Here is a 16458-nt window from a genome sequence, read left to right on the forward strand (position 1 = left end):
ATTACAGATCAAACAATGCAACCAAGTGGCATGTGATAAGTCTAGAAAAATACCAAAAAAAAAACTAAGTAAAACTCAGGGATCAACAAAATGCAAGAGGTTTTGAACACGAGCAAAACCTGACCAGAGAAAGTGAGAACGACAAAGTCCAACTACTTCTTGACAGCAGGAAATTGAAATAAAAGGAAGAAATGAACAGAAATACTTTATGACCAGAAGTGCGAAATTGAAGATAGGACACACAGGAGCAGGAAATGAAACCTCAGCTATTCAACTTTTAGTTTGAATTTCTCTGCAAAAGTGGCTGTTTTCTAGCAAACAGCTACTTATGTTTCTGACCATAACCTTTGTCCATTTTACAAGATGTTTCAAACACAAAAATACTTAATCTTATGCTTTCAACCAGCCTTTAGAGCTCCCTGATCTGTGTTGGGGAAAGTGAATGCCTCACATGCAAATGGTAAAAGGAAACTCCTTGACAGAATTTTGACAGAAAAAAAAAACATAAAAAAAACGTTTTTTAAGCTCGTTAGGACACAAATTATTGAGAAAGTTTCAACATGCTTGCTTAAAAAACACTTGTTTATTTTCTGTAAATATTGAAAATATGGACATTTGTTGCCGCTGTGTAGATAGATAGATAGATAGATAGATAGATAGATAGATAGATAGATAGATAGATAGATAGATAGATAGATAGATAGATAGATAGATAGATAGATAGATAGATAGATAGATAGATAGATAGATAGATAGATAGATAGATAGATAGATAGATAGATAGATAGATAGATAGATAGATAGATAGATAGATAGATAGATAGATAGATAGATAGATAGATAGATAGATAGATAGATAGATAGATAGATAGATAGATAGATAGATAGATAGATAGATAGATAGATAGATAGAGATTGAAACACATTATTGTGTCATACTTTGAGAGAAGTGCTATCATATTTAACATAAATCTGCCTGGGAAACAAAATGGTGCTCACTGCCTCTTGTTTCTGGCTCGTTGGTTGTGGTGTTTAGGGATCAGTATAGTGGGAAGTGCGGAGCTCCGAGACAGGATGTGGAGTCACTGCTGGATTGCATCGCCTCCTTCTCCCCCCACTCAAACACTTTTTATGACTCTGACATAGAGGGAGAAGCCTGGCGTGCAGCTGCAGGATCCCCCATCTGAGGAGATCGAAGTCGGCTGCGGATCGCGCATTTTTCCCCGCGTCTTTGGTTTTGGGGGAAACAGAAAATCCGGGTACGACGGTGAGTTGGTTGAAGAGCTCTGCCTCGCACCGCATCAACGCTCCACAGATCACGTTTATTCCCACTTAGGATGACATGTTTGTGCTGTTTTTGTGGCGTAACTTTTTTTACACAGACCGTCAAACGTGACGCACAGAACCAACTCAAAATATTAGTGGAAGAGCTTTAATTTACAAATAATAATGATAATAATGATCATTTGACTCCAGAGTCATCTGGAAGCGGTTTGTCAATTGTATTTGTGTCCACATTAAATGTTGCTGTGATTATGTTGGTTTTGCTGGGGAAGTTGCAAACTTCAAATCAAAAGTTTCAGAATTTTGACCTTGAAATGTCAACAGTGACATCATACAGTCCAATGCTTTCTATTTAAAAACTTGTCACCAGGGAACTGAGGACCCAACATCCACTGTGAAAATCACCAACTAAAAGGTGGCCAAAGGATTGCAATCCGTGTATCAAAACAAACTGGATAGTTTGAAATTTAACGTATTTAGAAGTGAGACTCAGTTTCAGGCTTATTTCTCTAATTCCAGATTAGACACAGTGGATACGGGTCCTCTACTGTTAGTAGTTCTTTTAACACGATTGTATTTGTTTTGTCCTTTCCTTTGACTAATTTAGAAAGTGCTTTGTTCAAGTTCTGATATTTCTGAATACATATGTTTACATTGACTAATTGTCTCATCAAGCAATTACAGTCACACATGAAGATTTGATTTAAATTGTCCGTATTATGGTAAATGTTATTTGTCTCTGTAACTTTTTTGAAAGGTTTTTTGTCAGTTTCGCAGAGATTAATGTGCTTCAGTGGAAACCAGGGGTGGGAAAAAAAACAGCCCTGTATCAGACAGTAATCATTTTAAAGTGGCTGCAGCTCAAGCATATGTGGTACTAATAGGTTTCCTATGCTTTGTGCAGCCTCAGAAGGAGAGGTGGGGGGTAATGACAGGCTGCTTAAATCCCCCTCTTCATGCCTTTCGTGCCTAAACATGCATTAACCAGACTGTGTTTCTCTGTTGTCTGACTTACTGGAAACAGTCATTTGCAGCTCTATAAATGATCCGATTTCCTGATGTAGTTTCAGGCGATGACCCACCTCTGGACCCTTGTGTCAGCGTTGCTGCTGCTGCTTTCGCTAGTGACTGGAGTTCTGAGTAACTATGAAGAAAATGACAATGAAGTCCTCAAACAACTTGAGGCCAAACTCAACAGGAGCCAGGTCAGTCAGTGGTTTATCTTCTGTTTGTGGAGCTTTTATGTTTTGTTTGCTTGATCTATAAAAAGTGAAGGGATGGGAGGGAGCATTATCTAAAATTTGACATTTTGAGCTTTATATCATAATCTCTTGTCAAAAACATACTTATACTGTTGCTTTGATTCTTTTTTGTTGTTTTGTTTGTGTTTGAGGACTCCATGATTCTCCAGTGGCAGCCATTCAGGGGTGCCTAAACGCTTGCTCATACTAGCACCTCCTATTTCTGTAAAGCTCCTCCTCAGAGCTGAAGTCTTGGTATATGCAACAGAAAGAAGACTTACACAGTGAAACGGATGTTTTTCAGGCTTAATGTTATGAATAAACCTTGTACTTTTTTTTTGCACTTTTGTGTTTCAGAGTCCAGAAATTGAGAATGCAATCAGAAATATCACAGAAGTGATGGAGAGTCGTACAGCAACCACATGTAGGTTTTCTACGTGTGTTCTGTGGATTGTGCTGTAGTTCTTTTTTTGTTTTTGTAGTACAATAGAAAATACATTTCAAACCTTGAGCTTTTTCAAATTTAGTTACTGCTCAACAGCAACCCTCAGTATGTTTTGTCACAAAAAAGAGAAATACGACATTATTTTATATTTAATGCTTTTTGCCACTGTGTTCTGATGGAATCATATGGGGATAAAGTTCTTTGGGTAAATATGGACAAAGCTGATCGAGACCTTTGGCACATCTAGAGATGAAAAATATTCCTAAGTGTTTTTTTTGCAAAACAAATCAGATTAGATGAAGGAACATCAGTTTTTAAGTTTCTCCATATATTTGATTGACTGCAGGTCTGGACTTTGACTAGGCTATTAGAACACCAGAGCTTTGATCTGAACTATTTCATTGTAGCTCTGCTTTGTTCCAGTCTCAAGTCTTTTGCAGTCTCTAATAGGTTTTCATCCAGGATTGGTCAACATTAAGTTAACCATTTAAGATAAATTAAATTCAACTGGGCTACATTTCATTGAGATATAATTGTAAAAGATTGTCGTGTTTTTGCTGCCGCGTCACAGTTGCGTACTACTTGCTTCTTAACTGTCAGATAGTATCCTGATAAAATACTGTGAAGATTGCAGTTGTAACACAACAAATTGTGGAAAAAGTTCAAGGATTATAAATACTTTTACAAGTCGCCTTGTTGCTTTCTTTCTACATAACCAGCTCCAACGATTACGATGTCTCGGCCGAGCCCCACTGTTGCTCGATGTCCAGGAAACCAGGTGACGCAGGGCGGCAGCACTGGTTGTGGGTGTCCATCTGGAACAGTGCAGAACGGTGACAACTGTACTTGCCCTGTAGGATTCGCTCTGCACGGAGCGGCCGAGTGTAAAGGTGAGACATGGACAGACTTACAAGCATGGAGCAATGATTCATGATGATGTTTGTGGTTCTGGAAATCCAGGGAGATCACTGTGGATGCCGTGAAATTGTCGTTGGAATTTAGAATGGTTGGCAAGTTTGTACATAAAATGGAGGAATTTTTCAAGACTGCTTTCCATAAAATGAGAATCCCTTCCTGAAACAGATGAATTTTTGGAAGTCAACAACTTGTAATCTGCTACAAGAAAAAGAAAAACGACAAATTCTGAAAAAGTGGAGCTATTTTGAGGAAGTAGCAGAATCAATCTTTCAGCTGATTCTGTTAGACTCTTACTTTTTTTTTTAAATACATGTTTGCTCTTAGCTCTTCCACAACATGTCACATTTGATCTTGTATCTTCCCCTCATCCGTCTCCATTCACCAGATGTTAATGAGTGTGAAGAAGTAGGACCCGGGCCATGTGGTCCCCATGCCAGCTGCACTAATACCCCCGGCTCATACTCATGTTCCTGTCTCCGTGGCTTCCTGATGGGATCTGGAGGGTGCCAGGGTTTGTCTGCCTCCCTAAATGTGTGTGTGTGTGGGCGTGTGTGTTTATGTGCGGCAGAGAGAAAGATATGTATATTTTAATAAAGATAGCGCTTGCATGTCACGGTTATAAAGAATATCTCCTTTGGATTTTTTACAGACATAGATGAATGCGCTCTGGCTGCAGTCACAGGCTTGCAGGCCTGTGAGGAAGGGGCTGAATGCACAAACACCCCTGGTTCCTTCACCTGCTCGTGCCCAGCGGGACATGTAAGGGCTTTGAATGGACAAGGCTGTGTAGGTAAAGTGCATTTTGGGGTGTGATATGAACACTGCCTTCGTAATAAAAAAACGTAAAAGATTCCTGCATAGCGTGGCCCTGAATGACTGAATAATCATGAATGACCCTCTTGATCTTGGCCCTCCACCCTAACAGCTGTTGATTTCCGTCCTGTGTAGACGTAGATGAGTGCAGCTTTGAGGAGCTGTGTCGCCGTGAACTGGGAAACGCATGTGTGAACACTCCCGGCAGCTTTCTGTGCCAATGCCAGCGGGGCTTTAGAACCGAGGCCCCTGCTTGTGTTGGTAAGTCTTTTATTAAGTGTCACTGGAACAGACTCATATTTAGAGCTGAGCCGATGCTTCAGTATCCAGGTGTAATTCTCCTGAAAGCTGCTGCTGTGCTGCCAACCTGCTGTTTAGTACTTTGTCATTACCTGCTTTTACCACTTTTATCCAGCCTGTAATGAAAGTAAGAAATATTCAGTTTGTTTACATACAGTTGTTTTCTGCATATAGTTGTTTTTTTTTTAAATAAATTATAAAATCAGACAAAGATAGACTGAATAGACTCAAAAAGTGGACTTACATTTTAATTTGTGTCTCAACATATGAATAGGTGTTCGTGAAGACATTCTGCCTTCAATTTCTTTCCTCCGATTTACTGAAAAAGGGCATTAAAGTTAAAATGACTTTCAAATGAAGTTTGTGCAGTTTTGCCTAAAGCAGCAAAAAGAACATAATTACACAAAGGAAGAATAAATACAGAAATTTTCATACAAACGAGAATAACAAGAATAATAGACCATCTTGGACAATGTTGTCATAGTGAAGCTTTTTTTCTAGTGACAGATTTGCAACCACTTAGGCCTAATCAGAGCCCCGATTGAGGTAAAGTGGGTTTCAACACAATCTGTAATGTGACTTCTTTGTGTAAATAACGCATTTTTTTCAACTTGGGTGTAAAATATTCAAGAGGAAATCTCATCAGCTGTGAATGAAAAAAAAAACAAAAACTGTTGATTGTCACTTTGCTCCTGTCCCAGATGTGGACGAGTGTGCAGAGAGTCCCGAGTTGTGCGAAGGTCAGGGTGTGTGTGAGAACACGCTCGGGAGCTACAAGTGTATTTGTCGACCCGGTTACCAGGGAAACGGCACACACTGCGAAGGTAAGCAATTAGTGCTGACGTCTCTCTGTGGAAAACTCCGCTTCCCGACGACGGGGTCAGCTTCCTTGTGTGCGCGGGTTTTAATGCCTGCTGTTATGCCGTCCATTAAAATGATCCTGGGCGGCAGAATGGCTATGGAACAGAAATGAACCGAGTTTTAGATACTGCTTTGCAAAAAAAAAAAATAATAATAATAATAATAATTTTTAAAACAATCTCCTCCCAGATGAGAACGAGTGTGCATCAGGCATTCACAGGTGTGACACCAATGCTCAATGTGGCAACATCATCGGTTCGTACTTCTGCCAGTGTTACCAGGGCTTTAATGGAGACGGGCATGCTTGCTTTGGTGGGTCAGAGTTATTTATGTGCATGCTTTACCACAAACATGGCTGAAAATTTGCTAACTGCAGTTGAGCATGGAAGTCCTTCAAGTTTCTCCTCATTTACAGATGTTGATGAGTGCCTTCTAAACAATGGGTACTGTGAACACAACTGCACCAATGATTTAGGAACATACAGCTGTCAGTGTGCTGCGGGCTACCAGCTGGACCAGGGTGGACATAACTGCACAGGTAAGGCAATTATTTTGTCAGAAAAATCTTGATTGGAAAGAAAAAAAAAACATAAATAAATTGATTTTCGTTTCTTGAGCAGTAAATTAAGATAAAAAAAAAAAAAAAACACTGCCAGATCCACACAAACTCCAACAATTATGACCACAGTTTTGACACGTAAAATTGTGGTCAAAAAAAGAAAGGTGGCAAGTCATCCACAACAAAAAAAATCTGCTGACTCCTCAGTGTATTGGAAAGTTGTCCAAGACTAACTTATTATGTTTTTTTTTTTTTGTCTAAATTATTTGTATAGACAAAATTAGACTAATATTAGCTTGAATATGTCCAAAGATTTCAGAAGATAACTGTTGATTGGAGATTTTCTTGTTTCCTGCAGAATATAGTTTTTCTGCAATTCTATTTCTGGCATGTGCAGAAGGGACAAGTTGAAATTTGGTTTTCGGATATTTATTTATTTTTATGGCCATAAACTATAACAGTGCTGTGCTACTGGCATCACATAGAGTAACAGTGAGGCTGTCAGCCCACATAAAGGGATATTAATTGTGGGTTTGGTCTACAGCCTTGAGACCTTTACCTCTTCCAGGCTGCTCTCTCTGCTCATTTCCTGTCTGTTAAGTGTCAGAAAAAGCCACTAGTACCAAAAACCGTGGAAAAGAAAATTGCTATTCTAATAATATTTTGTTAGAAGACATATATTAATAATATTTTTCTCTTTCTCGGTCAAGCTGAAACTCTGGGCATCAAATACGTTTTTTCCACATGTTTTTGTACTTTTACAAATGGATCTTTTATGTTGATGTTTTTAACACAAGTGAAGATCCTAAGGGGAAAACAAACTACCTTCAAGAAGCGGATTGGAATCACGAGTTATTTTTTTTTTCAGTTCAGATGACAGTTTAACTACTTTCTGTTAAACATCGCAAAGAAACAGCCAACGCTTACCTCAAGTCTGTATTCAAAGAAGTAATCATTATAGATGACTGATTAATTACCATTCCTCTTGTTGTGTTTCCCAAGCCTGACGTATTGGATTCACTGCAACAACTGATCTTCAAAATCACATCGCCTTTGTGACCTTTTTTCATTCATGCAGCAGAGACTGTTGAATAATGCAAATTAGCTTGCAATGTTGTTTTCCGCTATGCGACTTCCAAATCTTGACACCCCATACTCCCCATACTTGGTGTCTTCAGCCTGTAAGTAAATTAATAGTCAGTGCGTAATGTCTTGTAAAGTGCAGTGATGCGTCTCTTTCCATCAAACAAGAATGATAAGGAGGTAAACACTGAATACTAACAGTAAAGCTTAACATTCATAGTCTGCTCTTTGTTTATAAAAGCTGAGGAAGAACACATAATTATGGCAGCCTCTTTCAGCATTCGGAAATGTGTTGGTAAAGAGAAAAGCTTACTTGAATTTGGTAAATAAAACTGAAATACCCACAAATTCTGCTGTCCACCAGCAACATTGCAAGTTGATAGGATACAATTTGCCTCTCCAGCAAGAATTAAACTGTGACTTCAGCTAAATTACATATCAACATAAGGTAGCAAAGAAATCAAGTCTCCGCTGACCTTTGCATCAATCTTAAATGACACTGAAAAACACCGTTCACTTCATCCAAACTTGTAAAATCTCAAACATCTGTTGTTTAATTAAAGTCTAAATGAGCTCTTGGATGTTGTGTTATGTTTGTGGTGAAGGAGTTATCGAAATGTCTCTGATCCTCCCAGATGTGGACGAGTGTTCAGCTCCAAATGGGACCTGTGAGCACATTTGCGTCAACACTATAGGCTCTTTCCGGTGCTCCTGTAAACCGGGCTACCAGCTGCACATTGATGGCCGCACCTGCGTAGGTCAGTAACTCGCAGGCACTCATTCACTTAATGCAGCAGTTTGCACACTCGTTTTCAGTCATTTAAAGGAGCTCAGTTTCAGCAATTTACCAGCATTCATAGCGCGGGGTTGTGATGAATATGTAATCTGTTTTTAAAAAAAAAATGTTTTTATGGGTTTGCCAGACAGGATGTTTGCATGCCTGGACATAACTGAGAGTCCTGGGGACACATTTTAAAAGATTAGTAGATAAAGAAAAACTAAACCAGCATTCTGATGTACAGAAGCGAGACTCGGATGCCTAAATGTTAACGTTGACAATTTTCCCCTTTGTTTGCACGCAGACGTCGACGAATGCAAACTGCAGAATGGTGGATGCTCTCACGCCTGTACCAACTCTCCTGGGGGATTCACCTGCCACTGCCCGCGTCCTCTGTTATTGCATACTGACAACCTCACTTGCACTAGTGGGTTCCCTAACTTGTGACTAACATTAGTTGTTAATGTGTGAAATGACCTGCCAAGTTGTCTACTGATGTTAAAGAGGACGTACATAAATTAAATTTACACATAGGGATTTATTTTATTTTTTTTTTTTGCTGTTATCATCATCCACCTCGACTGAAAGTGTGTGTTATATAATTTTCAAAATTTTTTCTTCTCAATTCTGTTAAACTATATGAGGGAATAGAGACCCAACACACCAGCACCCCTGCCAGAGATTGAAAAGCACTCTTAGGACTTTTCTTTTCTATAAAAGAACTGTTTTGCCACTTCACCTTAACATTGTAGACATACATATATTTATACTGTGAGGTTTTTGTGGATTGAAGTGCAAAAGCCAATTAAAAGATAAGGTGGTAAACCTTATCTTTTAATCGGATGTCCCGGTATCACCACATTTATTTATTGATACTGGTTTAAACAACGTGCATGGCCAGCTTTTAAGAGCTGGAATTAGGAGAATTTAAGAAAATACTTACAAGAGGATTTATTAATACCACATTAATAAAATGCAGAAATAGGGCAGCATAGAGGATTTCTGAGGAAACAGAAAATTCCCGGACCCTAAATACATGATACTGACCAACATTATCTCCTATTGAGATAGGATATGCCTACAGAGAAAACAGATTCAGGGCTATCCATAAAACCTCTTTCTGTCACTCATGCTGCCTTTGTCTTTGAAATGTAAATATCTCTGGACTTATGTGTAAAACTACTTTGTAATGCTCCATTACTGAACTAGGTTTAACCTGATATCTTGTTTTCAATACATTTTTCTGTGGGCCATGAGGCACTAGGGTATTTAAAGCTCCTGTTCTTCTTGACATGGATAGATGCTACCTCTTGTCTGCTAAGAAATGGAGGTTGCGACCACGTATGTTCCCTGAGAGCTGAGGGCAACGTCCAGTGTGGCTGTCGCGCAGGTTGGAAGCTGGGAGACGACCTCAAGAGCTGCGTTGGTGAGACTTCATCTTCGCTCTTCAACTTTGCCCCTGTAAAGTTTTTAGGATGTTCTCTTAAAACATATTTATGCAAGAAACACTGTTAGTTGATTTATTTTTTATCATTCCACTACAATCCTGAATTTCCTCAAATTTCACCATCTGTTGAAAGCGTCCTCCAAATGCAATCTCTTTTAAGCATTTACTGCTGTCGGCTTTCAGCTGAAAACATAATAAAAGTTGGACGGGTTTCACAGACCGTTATCAAACGCTCATCCTTTTTGCACTTGCCAGTAGGAAGGTTCCCTCTAAATCAAATTACATCATCTGGGAGGCGGGGAGTGCTCAAAATTAATGTCATCAAATCTTAACAAGTTCTGCTGTTGCCAAGTTTTATACACTGTTTCCGTCCAAATTTGTTTTGTCACTTTATCTCAAAAGTGTTTTCCAGAATTCCATTAGCAGGCTTTCAAACTGTCTCCCCATCTGTCCCTCCCAATGAGACGTGAACGAGTGCGGAGACTTTACAAACGGAGGCTGTGAGCAGCTCTGTGTGAACCACCCCGGGGGGTTTAACTGCACCTGCAACAAGGGATACGAGGTCCGAGCTGATGACCCCACCAGGTGTCGACGTGAGTCAAACACTGATGAGAAGAAATCTCATTGATTTGTTTGGTGACACCCAACCTGAGATAACGCGCGTCTTATCTGATCCAGCTGTGTGTGACCCACCGTGTCAGAACTACGGAGTGTGTGTGGGGCCAAACAGCTGCGACTGTCCTCCAGGCTACCCTGGTGTGGGCTGCTCAGGTACAAACCTTAGTGGAAATAATCATACATAGAGGGATGCTGGTCATTTGCCTCTTCACTATTTCATGATTTTGCAGCTTTGGTTGTTTTGTACCCAGATTTATACTAAACAAGCTGCCATTTCATACCTGCTTTGACAATTGGTGAGCTAAAAGACTTTTTAATATCTGTAAGAAAATTTGATCCTATTTATGATTATTTAACTGGAAAATTCGTCAAAACAATTATCAAAAGCAATAAAACCGATATCCACTGGTTTAAACACAGGTAGACTCAAAATTATTCATGCTCCCTGGCACATTTAGGTTTGATGTGATCCTTTAAAACATCTTTTAATTTAAGATGTTTCTGCTGACTTTGTTGAACGTTCACAAACTTTCTGGTTCAATTTATCTGGAAAAGACACTTGCGTCAGCAAAACAGCCACATGCTGCTTAAAATCAGTTTTTATAGTCCATGGTAAAGCACACTTCACCCCAAAACTATTCCTATCCCTGGCAGATTAAGGTCTAAAGTAATCATCTAACTCAAAACTGTCTTCAAAACTGTGAAAGTATAAATTAAGGGTGTAATAAATCCTTGCTGGTTGTTTATTTCAGCCATTTGCTCTCCACCCTGCGCCCATGGAGGAACGTGCATGCGCTGGAACATGTGTTTGTGTCCTTCTGGGTGGACAGGAGAAGGCTGCCACACAGGTACTATGCCTTATTTCATCAGTAGGAGCATGAATCAGCTTGCGAGAGTCGATCCGACTCTGTAACTTTGTGTAGTAGATAAATCGTGCTTGGAAACGAGTCGTTTTGATTTGCATTGTTCCAGTTTTGAATGCTATATCTGCAACTGTTCAGGTTTAACATTCTTTCATCTCTCCATGCTCAGCCGTGTGTGAGCTGCCGTGTGCAAACGGCGGCCGCTGTGTAGGCCCCGGTACCTGCCAGTGTTCCTCTGATTACACGGGCCCCCAGTGCCTGTCGCGTAAGTGAAATCACAACAGAACATCTGAGTGACTTTTTTTTTTCTTTACTACTTTAGCAACTACGAAACTGTTCATAATATAAAGTAAAAACATGAAAACGGTTCATCTAAAGACGGCAGACTGAACCAGATGTTAGCAGTTCTGTCCTTCGAAGAGGTTTCTTTGTGTGTTTCGCAGCACTGTGCACTCCAGCCTGTCAGAACGGGGGAAGATGTGTCGATGTTAACAAATGCACGTGTGCTGCTGGATGGCAAGGAGCTCGATGCCAGATTGGTAAAACAATGAAAATGTCCGCTCTCTATTAAGTTCATTGTAGCTTGTGTATCTATTTTAATTTGGCAAGCTCTTTAAATCAACGATATCATTGCAGAAGCTAAATCAAGTATTTTATGCACACACACACACACACACACACACACACACACACACACACACACACACACACACACACACACACACACGCACACACACACACACACACATACAGGTTTGCAAAAGAAGGAAAAAGAATAATTGTTTTTTGAAGAGGCCTGCGCTGTGAGAGACTGTCATAATGGTGGAGCACCAAAGCTTTTGCTGTAATTTGTTAAATTAATTAAAAGTTAATTAAACTTGCTGCTGATTTACAGCAGGTATTCAGACTATAACCAAGCAAGAGAACTGTTGCATTGCTTCTAAAAAACAATAATGCCAGAATACAGTTCCTCATCCCCGAGGTCGTGTTACCTCAAAGAAAGCACACATCAGTTTACGGGCCGCTTGGAATTGCTCCGCTATTTGTTCAACGTCTTTTTCTGGTCACTGAGTCTCACTGACAGGTGCAGAGATGAGCCATGTTGAACTGAATTAGTCTAGACGTCTGTAGTCCTTTGTTCTCGTCAGAGCCCATCCAGTGTCAAAAGCCTTGCAGGAACGGAGGAGTGTGTGTGGGCCTAAACCGATGCCGCTGCACCAAAGGATTCACCGGCAGCCTCTGTGAAACAGGTTTGCCAATAACTTTCAAATCCATATGCACAGGCAGGTGGCCAAAGTTATGAGAATACTAAGTCAACTGCAACTAATCGCTTCCTTGGATCTATTAAATTTTTAAACTTTCACAGTTTTAATTTAACAATGAATAAGAAACCAAGCTGTCACTCTTTATGCTACAGTGATATTGAAATAGGATGGCATTTGCTTGATCAGTGGTCTGTAAGCTGAAGCTGCAAGTGGCTCTTTGATTCACTTAATGTGTTGAAAAAATGAAACATTGCACTGTCTTGTTTGTTTTGTTCATTTACTCTTTCCCCACCAAGCCTATTCAATTTGGACTAGAATGAAGGTGGATACAAAGGAAGAACAGATGTTTTCTCTTAGTAACACTGTGGGATGTCACTGTAGCTGTAACAACACGATGTGTCCCACCTTGTCAACATGGAGCCACCTGCAGCCCGCACAACACCTGTACCTGTCCAGAAGGCACCGCAGGCATGCGCTGTGAGAGACTGTAAGTGTAAAAAAAGAACATAATCTAACATGCGTAGAAAATCTAACATCAGCTTTCCTTCAAGTTCCTGTTTTTCTGACTAATCAGCATCAAGTACTCAGATTTGATAATGACACGAGTCTCATTGTGAATGAAATATTGACTAACTAGTTAAGTTTTACTGGGATTCAACAGTATGAGTATGGTGGTCATTAAGACTTTTAGTTTGTGTTGCAATGTCGTACGCGGCAACCCTTTGATTTTTCATTTCCTGGTGCTTGAGTGTATTTTATGTTTTTAGATTCTTACTTATGTTGCAGTCTTTGCTCTCTCTCTGAAAGAGAGAGTTATCTTCCATAGCTCCTTTGAAGTTATTCATGTCCAAGGGTCACCGTTAGTTATTAGCTTTGTATTTTTTGTGTTTCACAGAATTGTGCATTACTTTAGTTTGTTCCTTGTTGCCTTTTCTTGGTTTTCTCTGTTTATTTCTCCTCAGATGCAACAGATTTCTGACTTCTCCAACCTGATTCTAGTCTCAGCTAACATCGTCCAACCTATATAAATAAATCAGTTTTTATTTGTTTCCTGAGTTTTCAACCAAGATTTCTTGTTTTGGATTACCTGGTCAGGACTCTAGTATTTTTTTTTTTTGTTTGTTTGCTTGTTTGTTTTGATCAAATTGTTTATTTCCCCTGCATGTCTTGCTTTCAGTTCTTCAACACAGCAAAGTAACAAAGTGAAATTATAATTTGACACCTTTTTGATGTTTTCACAGTTTCACATTTAAACAAATATATAATGTATTTCCCTAAAGCACAAAATCAGCAGTTATTTTTCTAATAGAAAAACAAATAATTGATTGTTACAGAAACAATAATGTAATATGTGTTTTTTGGGAGGGATTTTTTTTTACCATATCAAGTTAGAGATCAAAAGTCTGATAAGTTAGAAGTGAATACACACACGTTTTGCCGTAATAGATAAGTTCTGAAGTTGTGAGTTTTGCCTTCTCCACATAGTCCTGGTTAATGACAAAGATTTGGTGACTTTTTGAAGTGGGGATGAATGATTGCTCTGCTGCTTGCAGTAGATACTCCAATAAATAATCCATGCGTTGTAGGACATGTCCTGTGGTCACCACGGTGGTCAGCACAGCTCGTGCGGTGAGGAAAGCTGTCAGGGAGAGCTACGTTGACCGCTGTGGACCCCTGGGAGTTCAGCTTTGCACTAAATACAGGTCAGTTGCCACTCAGGCGTGCATTATGTTATTCTGGAAATAAGACGTTTTTTACAGAAATAAGCATGTCAGGTAAGTCTTTTTTGAGTGCGAAACAAGTCTGTGTGTGTGAGTTGAAAGGAAATATTTTTAGACAACATTAGGTTCAAATCTGAATGAAATCATCCTCAGCACTGTTGCCTTTTTCTGCCCTGTGATTGTGTTTGCAGGATGAACCAGGCTCGTGTGTACCTGCAGGCCTACAGGGTTGGCTACAAAATCCAGTGTCCTGTGAAGAAGAACACATGAGCTGTGCAGGACACAGTAAAAGACGCATAACATCTGCAGCAAAAAGTATGTTGGGGTTAAAAAAAAAACACATGGACTGAATTCAGACAATCTCAGAACTGGGAACAACTGCGGGAGCCGCTCAGGGTTTTAGCTTCGCTGTTGAAATAAAAGAGTCATGTCTGGTGGAAATGACTCTTTTCATGTTATTTTGGTTGATTAAGAGACATATCTGTAAATCTACATAAAAAAAAAAAACAATCATGACTTTCTTAAACTTTTAAATGGGCTATCAATTCATCATTTTTAATGATTTGGTTTCCAATGGCAGTAAATTTGTGAATGTTTTTAGTAAATTGGAACTGTCGGTATGCAGGTGGAAATCAATTGTCAGCTTTGAATAAAACCGCCCAAGCTCACTTATACGTTATATTCAGTCGCAGATTTTAAAATAGACATAAAGGATTTGCTCTTAGGTGTTAGTTGTTACTTAGCAACTGTGGGAAGGTTTTTTTTTTTCTTTTTTTCTTTTCACATATCAACTCAAAGATTCATTCACAACTCCTGAGCGACTCAAAGAATTTACACAAGCTTTTGTGTGGTGTCAACCCAGGCCTCTTTATCAGGCTGTGAGGGTCCAATCTCCCCTGAATGTCACAGGCTCTCTCGTCTCCCACCAAGAAGCTGCCACACAGTGTGAGTCGTGATTGCAGAGGATGTGGGGAAAACTGGCACTCAGCTGGTGGGAGGAATTATTGGCAGATGAGACGACGTCAGCTCTTTATGCGTATAGTTTTAAAAAACTGCAAAGCAGAGCGTTGCATCTTTTTTATGATGTGATTTTTATATCATGTCGCTTTGTTGCCAGCGTTATTACTGCAGCTTTAGTCCATTGTATTCTCCTCTCAGCGAACATGAAAAAGATGAAGTGCTGCATCAAGGAGGTAAGAAAAGAAGAAATACTTCACCTGGCCAGGTTTTCCCCAAAGTCCAGACACTTTTCTGACACGGAAGAATGACGGTCACCTTGAGTTATCATCATTATGGCGGTAGAGCAATCAGCAGCTAATCTGAAAGGAATGATGACTCCCTGATCCTCGTACTCTGACGTCTTCTGGGATTGTCTGTGACTGCAGACAGTTTTCACAGTGAGTCAGAGTGAAGATTGAAAGAAATACATGTATTACGGTAATTGTAGAGGTTACAAAGCACATCAGAGCAAAGCCTGAAAGTTGTAGTGATATAGCTGTGTGCCTTCCAATTACCAAAAAACGTTTAAATGGTGCCTACGATATATTTGGGAAAATACTCTGTAGACTGTTTCACTTGAGACAGTTTGAACTTTTAGCAGCTGTGCAACCCATTTAATCTGCCATGAGACAATGTTTGACACGTAAACAAAGATTATCATTCCAACAGTCAAATAAAGTATTGATAGTGTGAAAGTCTGAGACTGCTTTAATAATTGACTTAGTCTACTTAATAGGCTATGAAGCAAGAGAGTGATTCAAAGCACACCACCAGTTCCTCACCTGAACAGATTCCAAAAGAAGACAAAAATAAATGAAGGTTTTGGAGTGGCCTAGTCAAAGGGCCCTCTAACAACATTGAGTTCAACTAATTCTGCAATGAAGAGTGGCCTACAGTGATGTAAAAGTCTGGTCATAATAAGTTGTTGCCTGGTGGCTTTTGCTACCAAGGGGCTCACAACCAGCTGTCAAGCTTGCAGGAAGCATAGAGCCAGGTTCATCAGGGCAGCCTTTTCCCCTTCATCAGTAAAATTGTGATTTACAGCCCTGACTATGAATTCATCTATGTTTAAAAAATGCCTCCTTTAAAGAAAGCCCCATTCAAGATTGCCTTCATTGTCGCACCTTTTAAACCTATACATTATTTATTGTCATGTGAAACCCTTAAGATAGTCAGAGATCTTAGGTGCTGAACACTGAGAATCCATTATGTGGTGTCTATCTCCACTTTTACTTTATATTAATGGAATAGAAGGAAAAAAAT

At 39.6% G+C, this 16458-nt stretch overlaps 1 protein-coding gene across 1 annotated transcript; it reads left to right on the forward strand.

The window, feature by feature from the left end:
• Positions 1-1141: 1141 nt before the first annotated feature.
• Positions 1142-15884, forward strand: si:ch211-221n20.8 (latent-transforming growth factor beta-binding protein 4). Its single transcript, XM_055052478.1, has 22 exons — positions 1142-1267; positions 2349-2489; positions 2883-2949; positions 3690-3860; positions 4274-4399; positions 4538-4678; positions 4837-4962; positions 5703-5825; positions 6052-6174; positions 6278-6400; positions 8140-8262; positions 8587-8709; positions 9583-9708; positions 10194-10322; positions 10408-10500; positions 11100-11195; positions 11380-11475; positions 11654-11749; positions 12359-12460; positions 12857-12962; positions 14062-14178; positions 14388-15884. Exons 2-22 carry the CDS (start codon positions 2358-2360, stop codon positions 14464-14466), a joined length of 2418 nt encoding a protein of 805 aa, XP_054908453.1. The 5' UTR covers positions 1142-1267; positions 2349-2357; the 3' UTR covers positions 14467-15884.
• Positions 15885-16458: the final 574 nt, after the last annotated feature.

Source organism: Poeciliopsis prolifica, unplaced genomic scaffold, assembly GCF_027474105.1.
Source record: "Poeciliopsis prolifica strain line A6 unplaced genomic scaffold, Auburn_PproV2 SCAFFOLD002, whole genome shotgun sequence".
In the NCBI taxonomy this organism is placed as follows: Eukaryota; Metazoa; Chordata; class Actinopteri; order Cyprinodontiformes; family Poeciliidae; genus Poeciliopsis; species Poeciliopsis prolifica.

Coding starts and splice junctions, on each gene's coding strand:
- si:ch211-221n20.8 (XM_055052478.1), top strand. CDS start 2,358: ATGACCCACCTCTGGACCCTTGTGTCAGCGTTGCTGCTGCTGCTTTCG. Junction 8,710..9,582: donor TGACAACCTCACTTGCACTA/GTGGGTTCCCTA, acceptor TGACATGGATAG/ATGCTACCTCTTGTCTGCTA. Junction 9,709..10,193: donor CGACCTCAAGAGCTGCGTTG/GTGAGACTTCAT, acceptor CCTCCCAATGAG/ACGTGAACGAGTGCGGAGAC.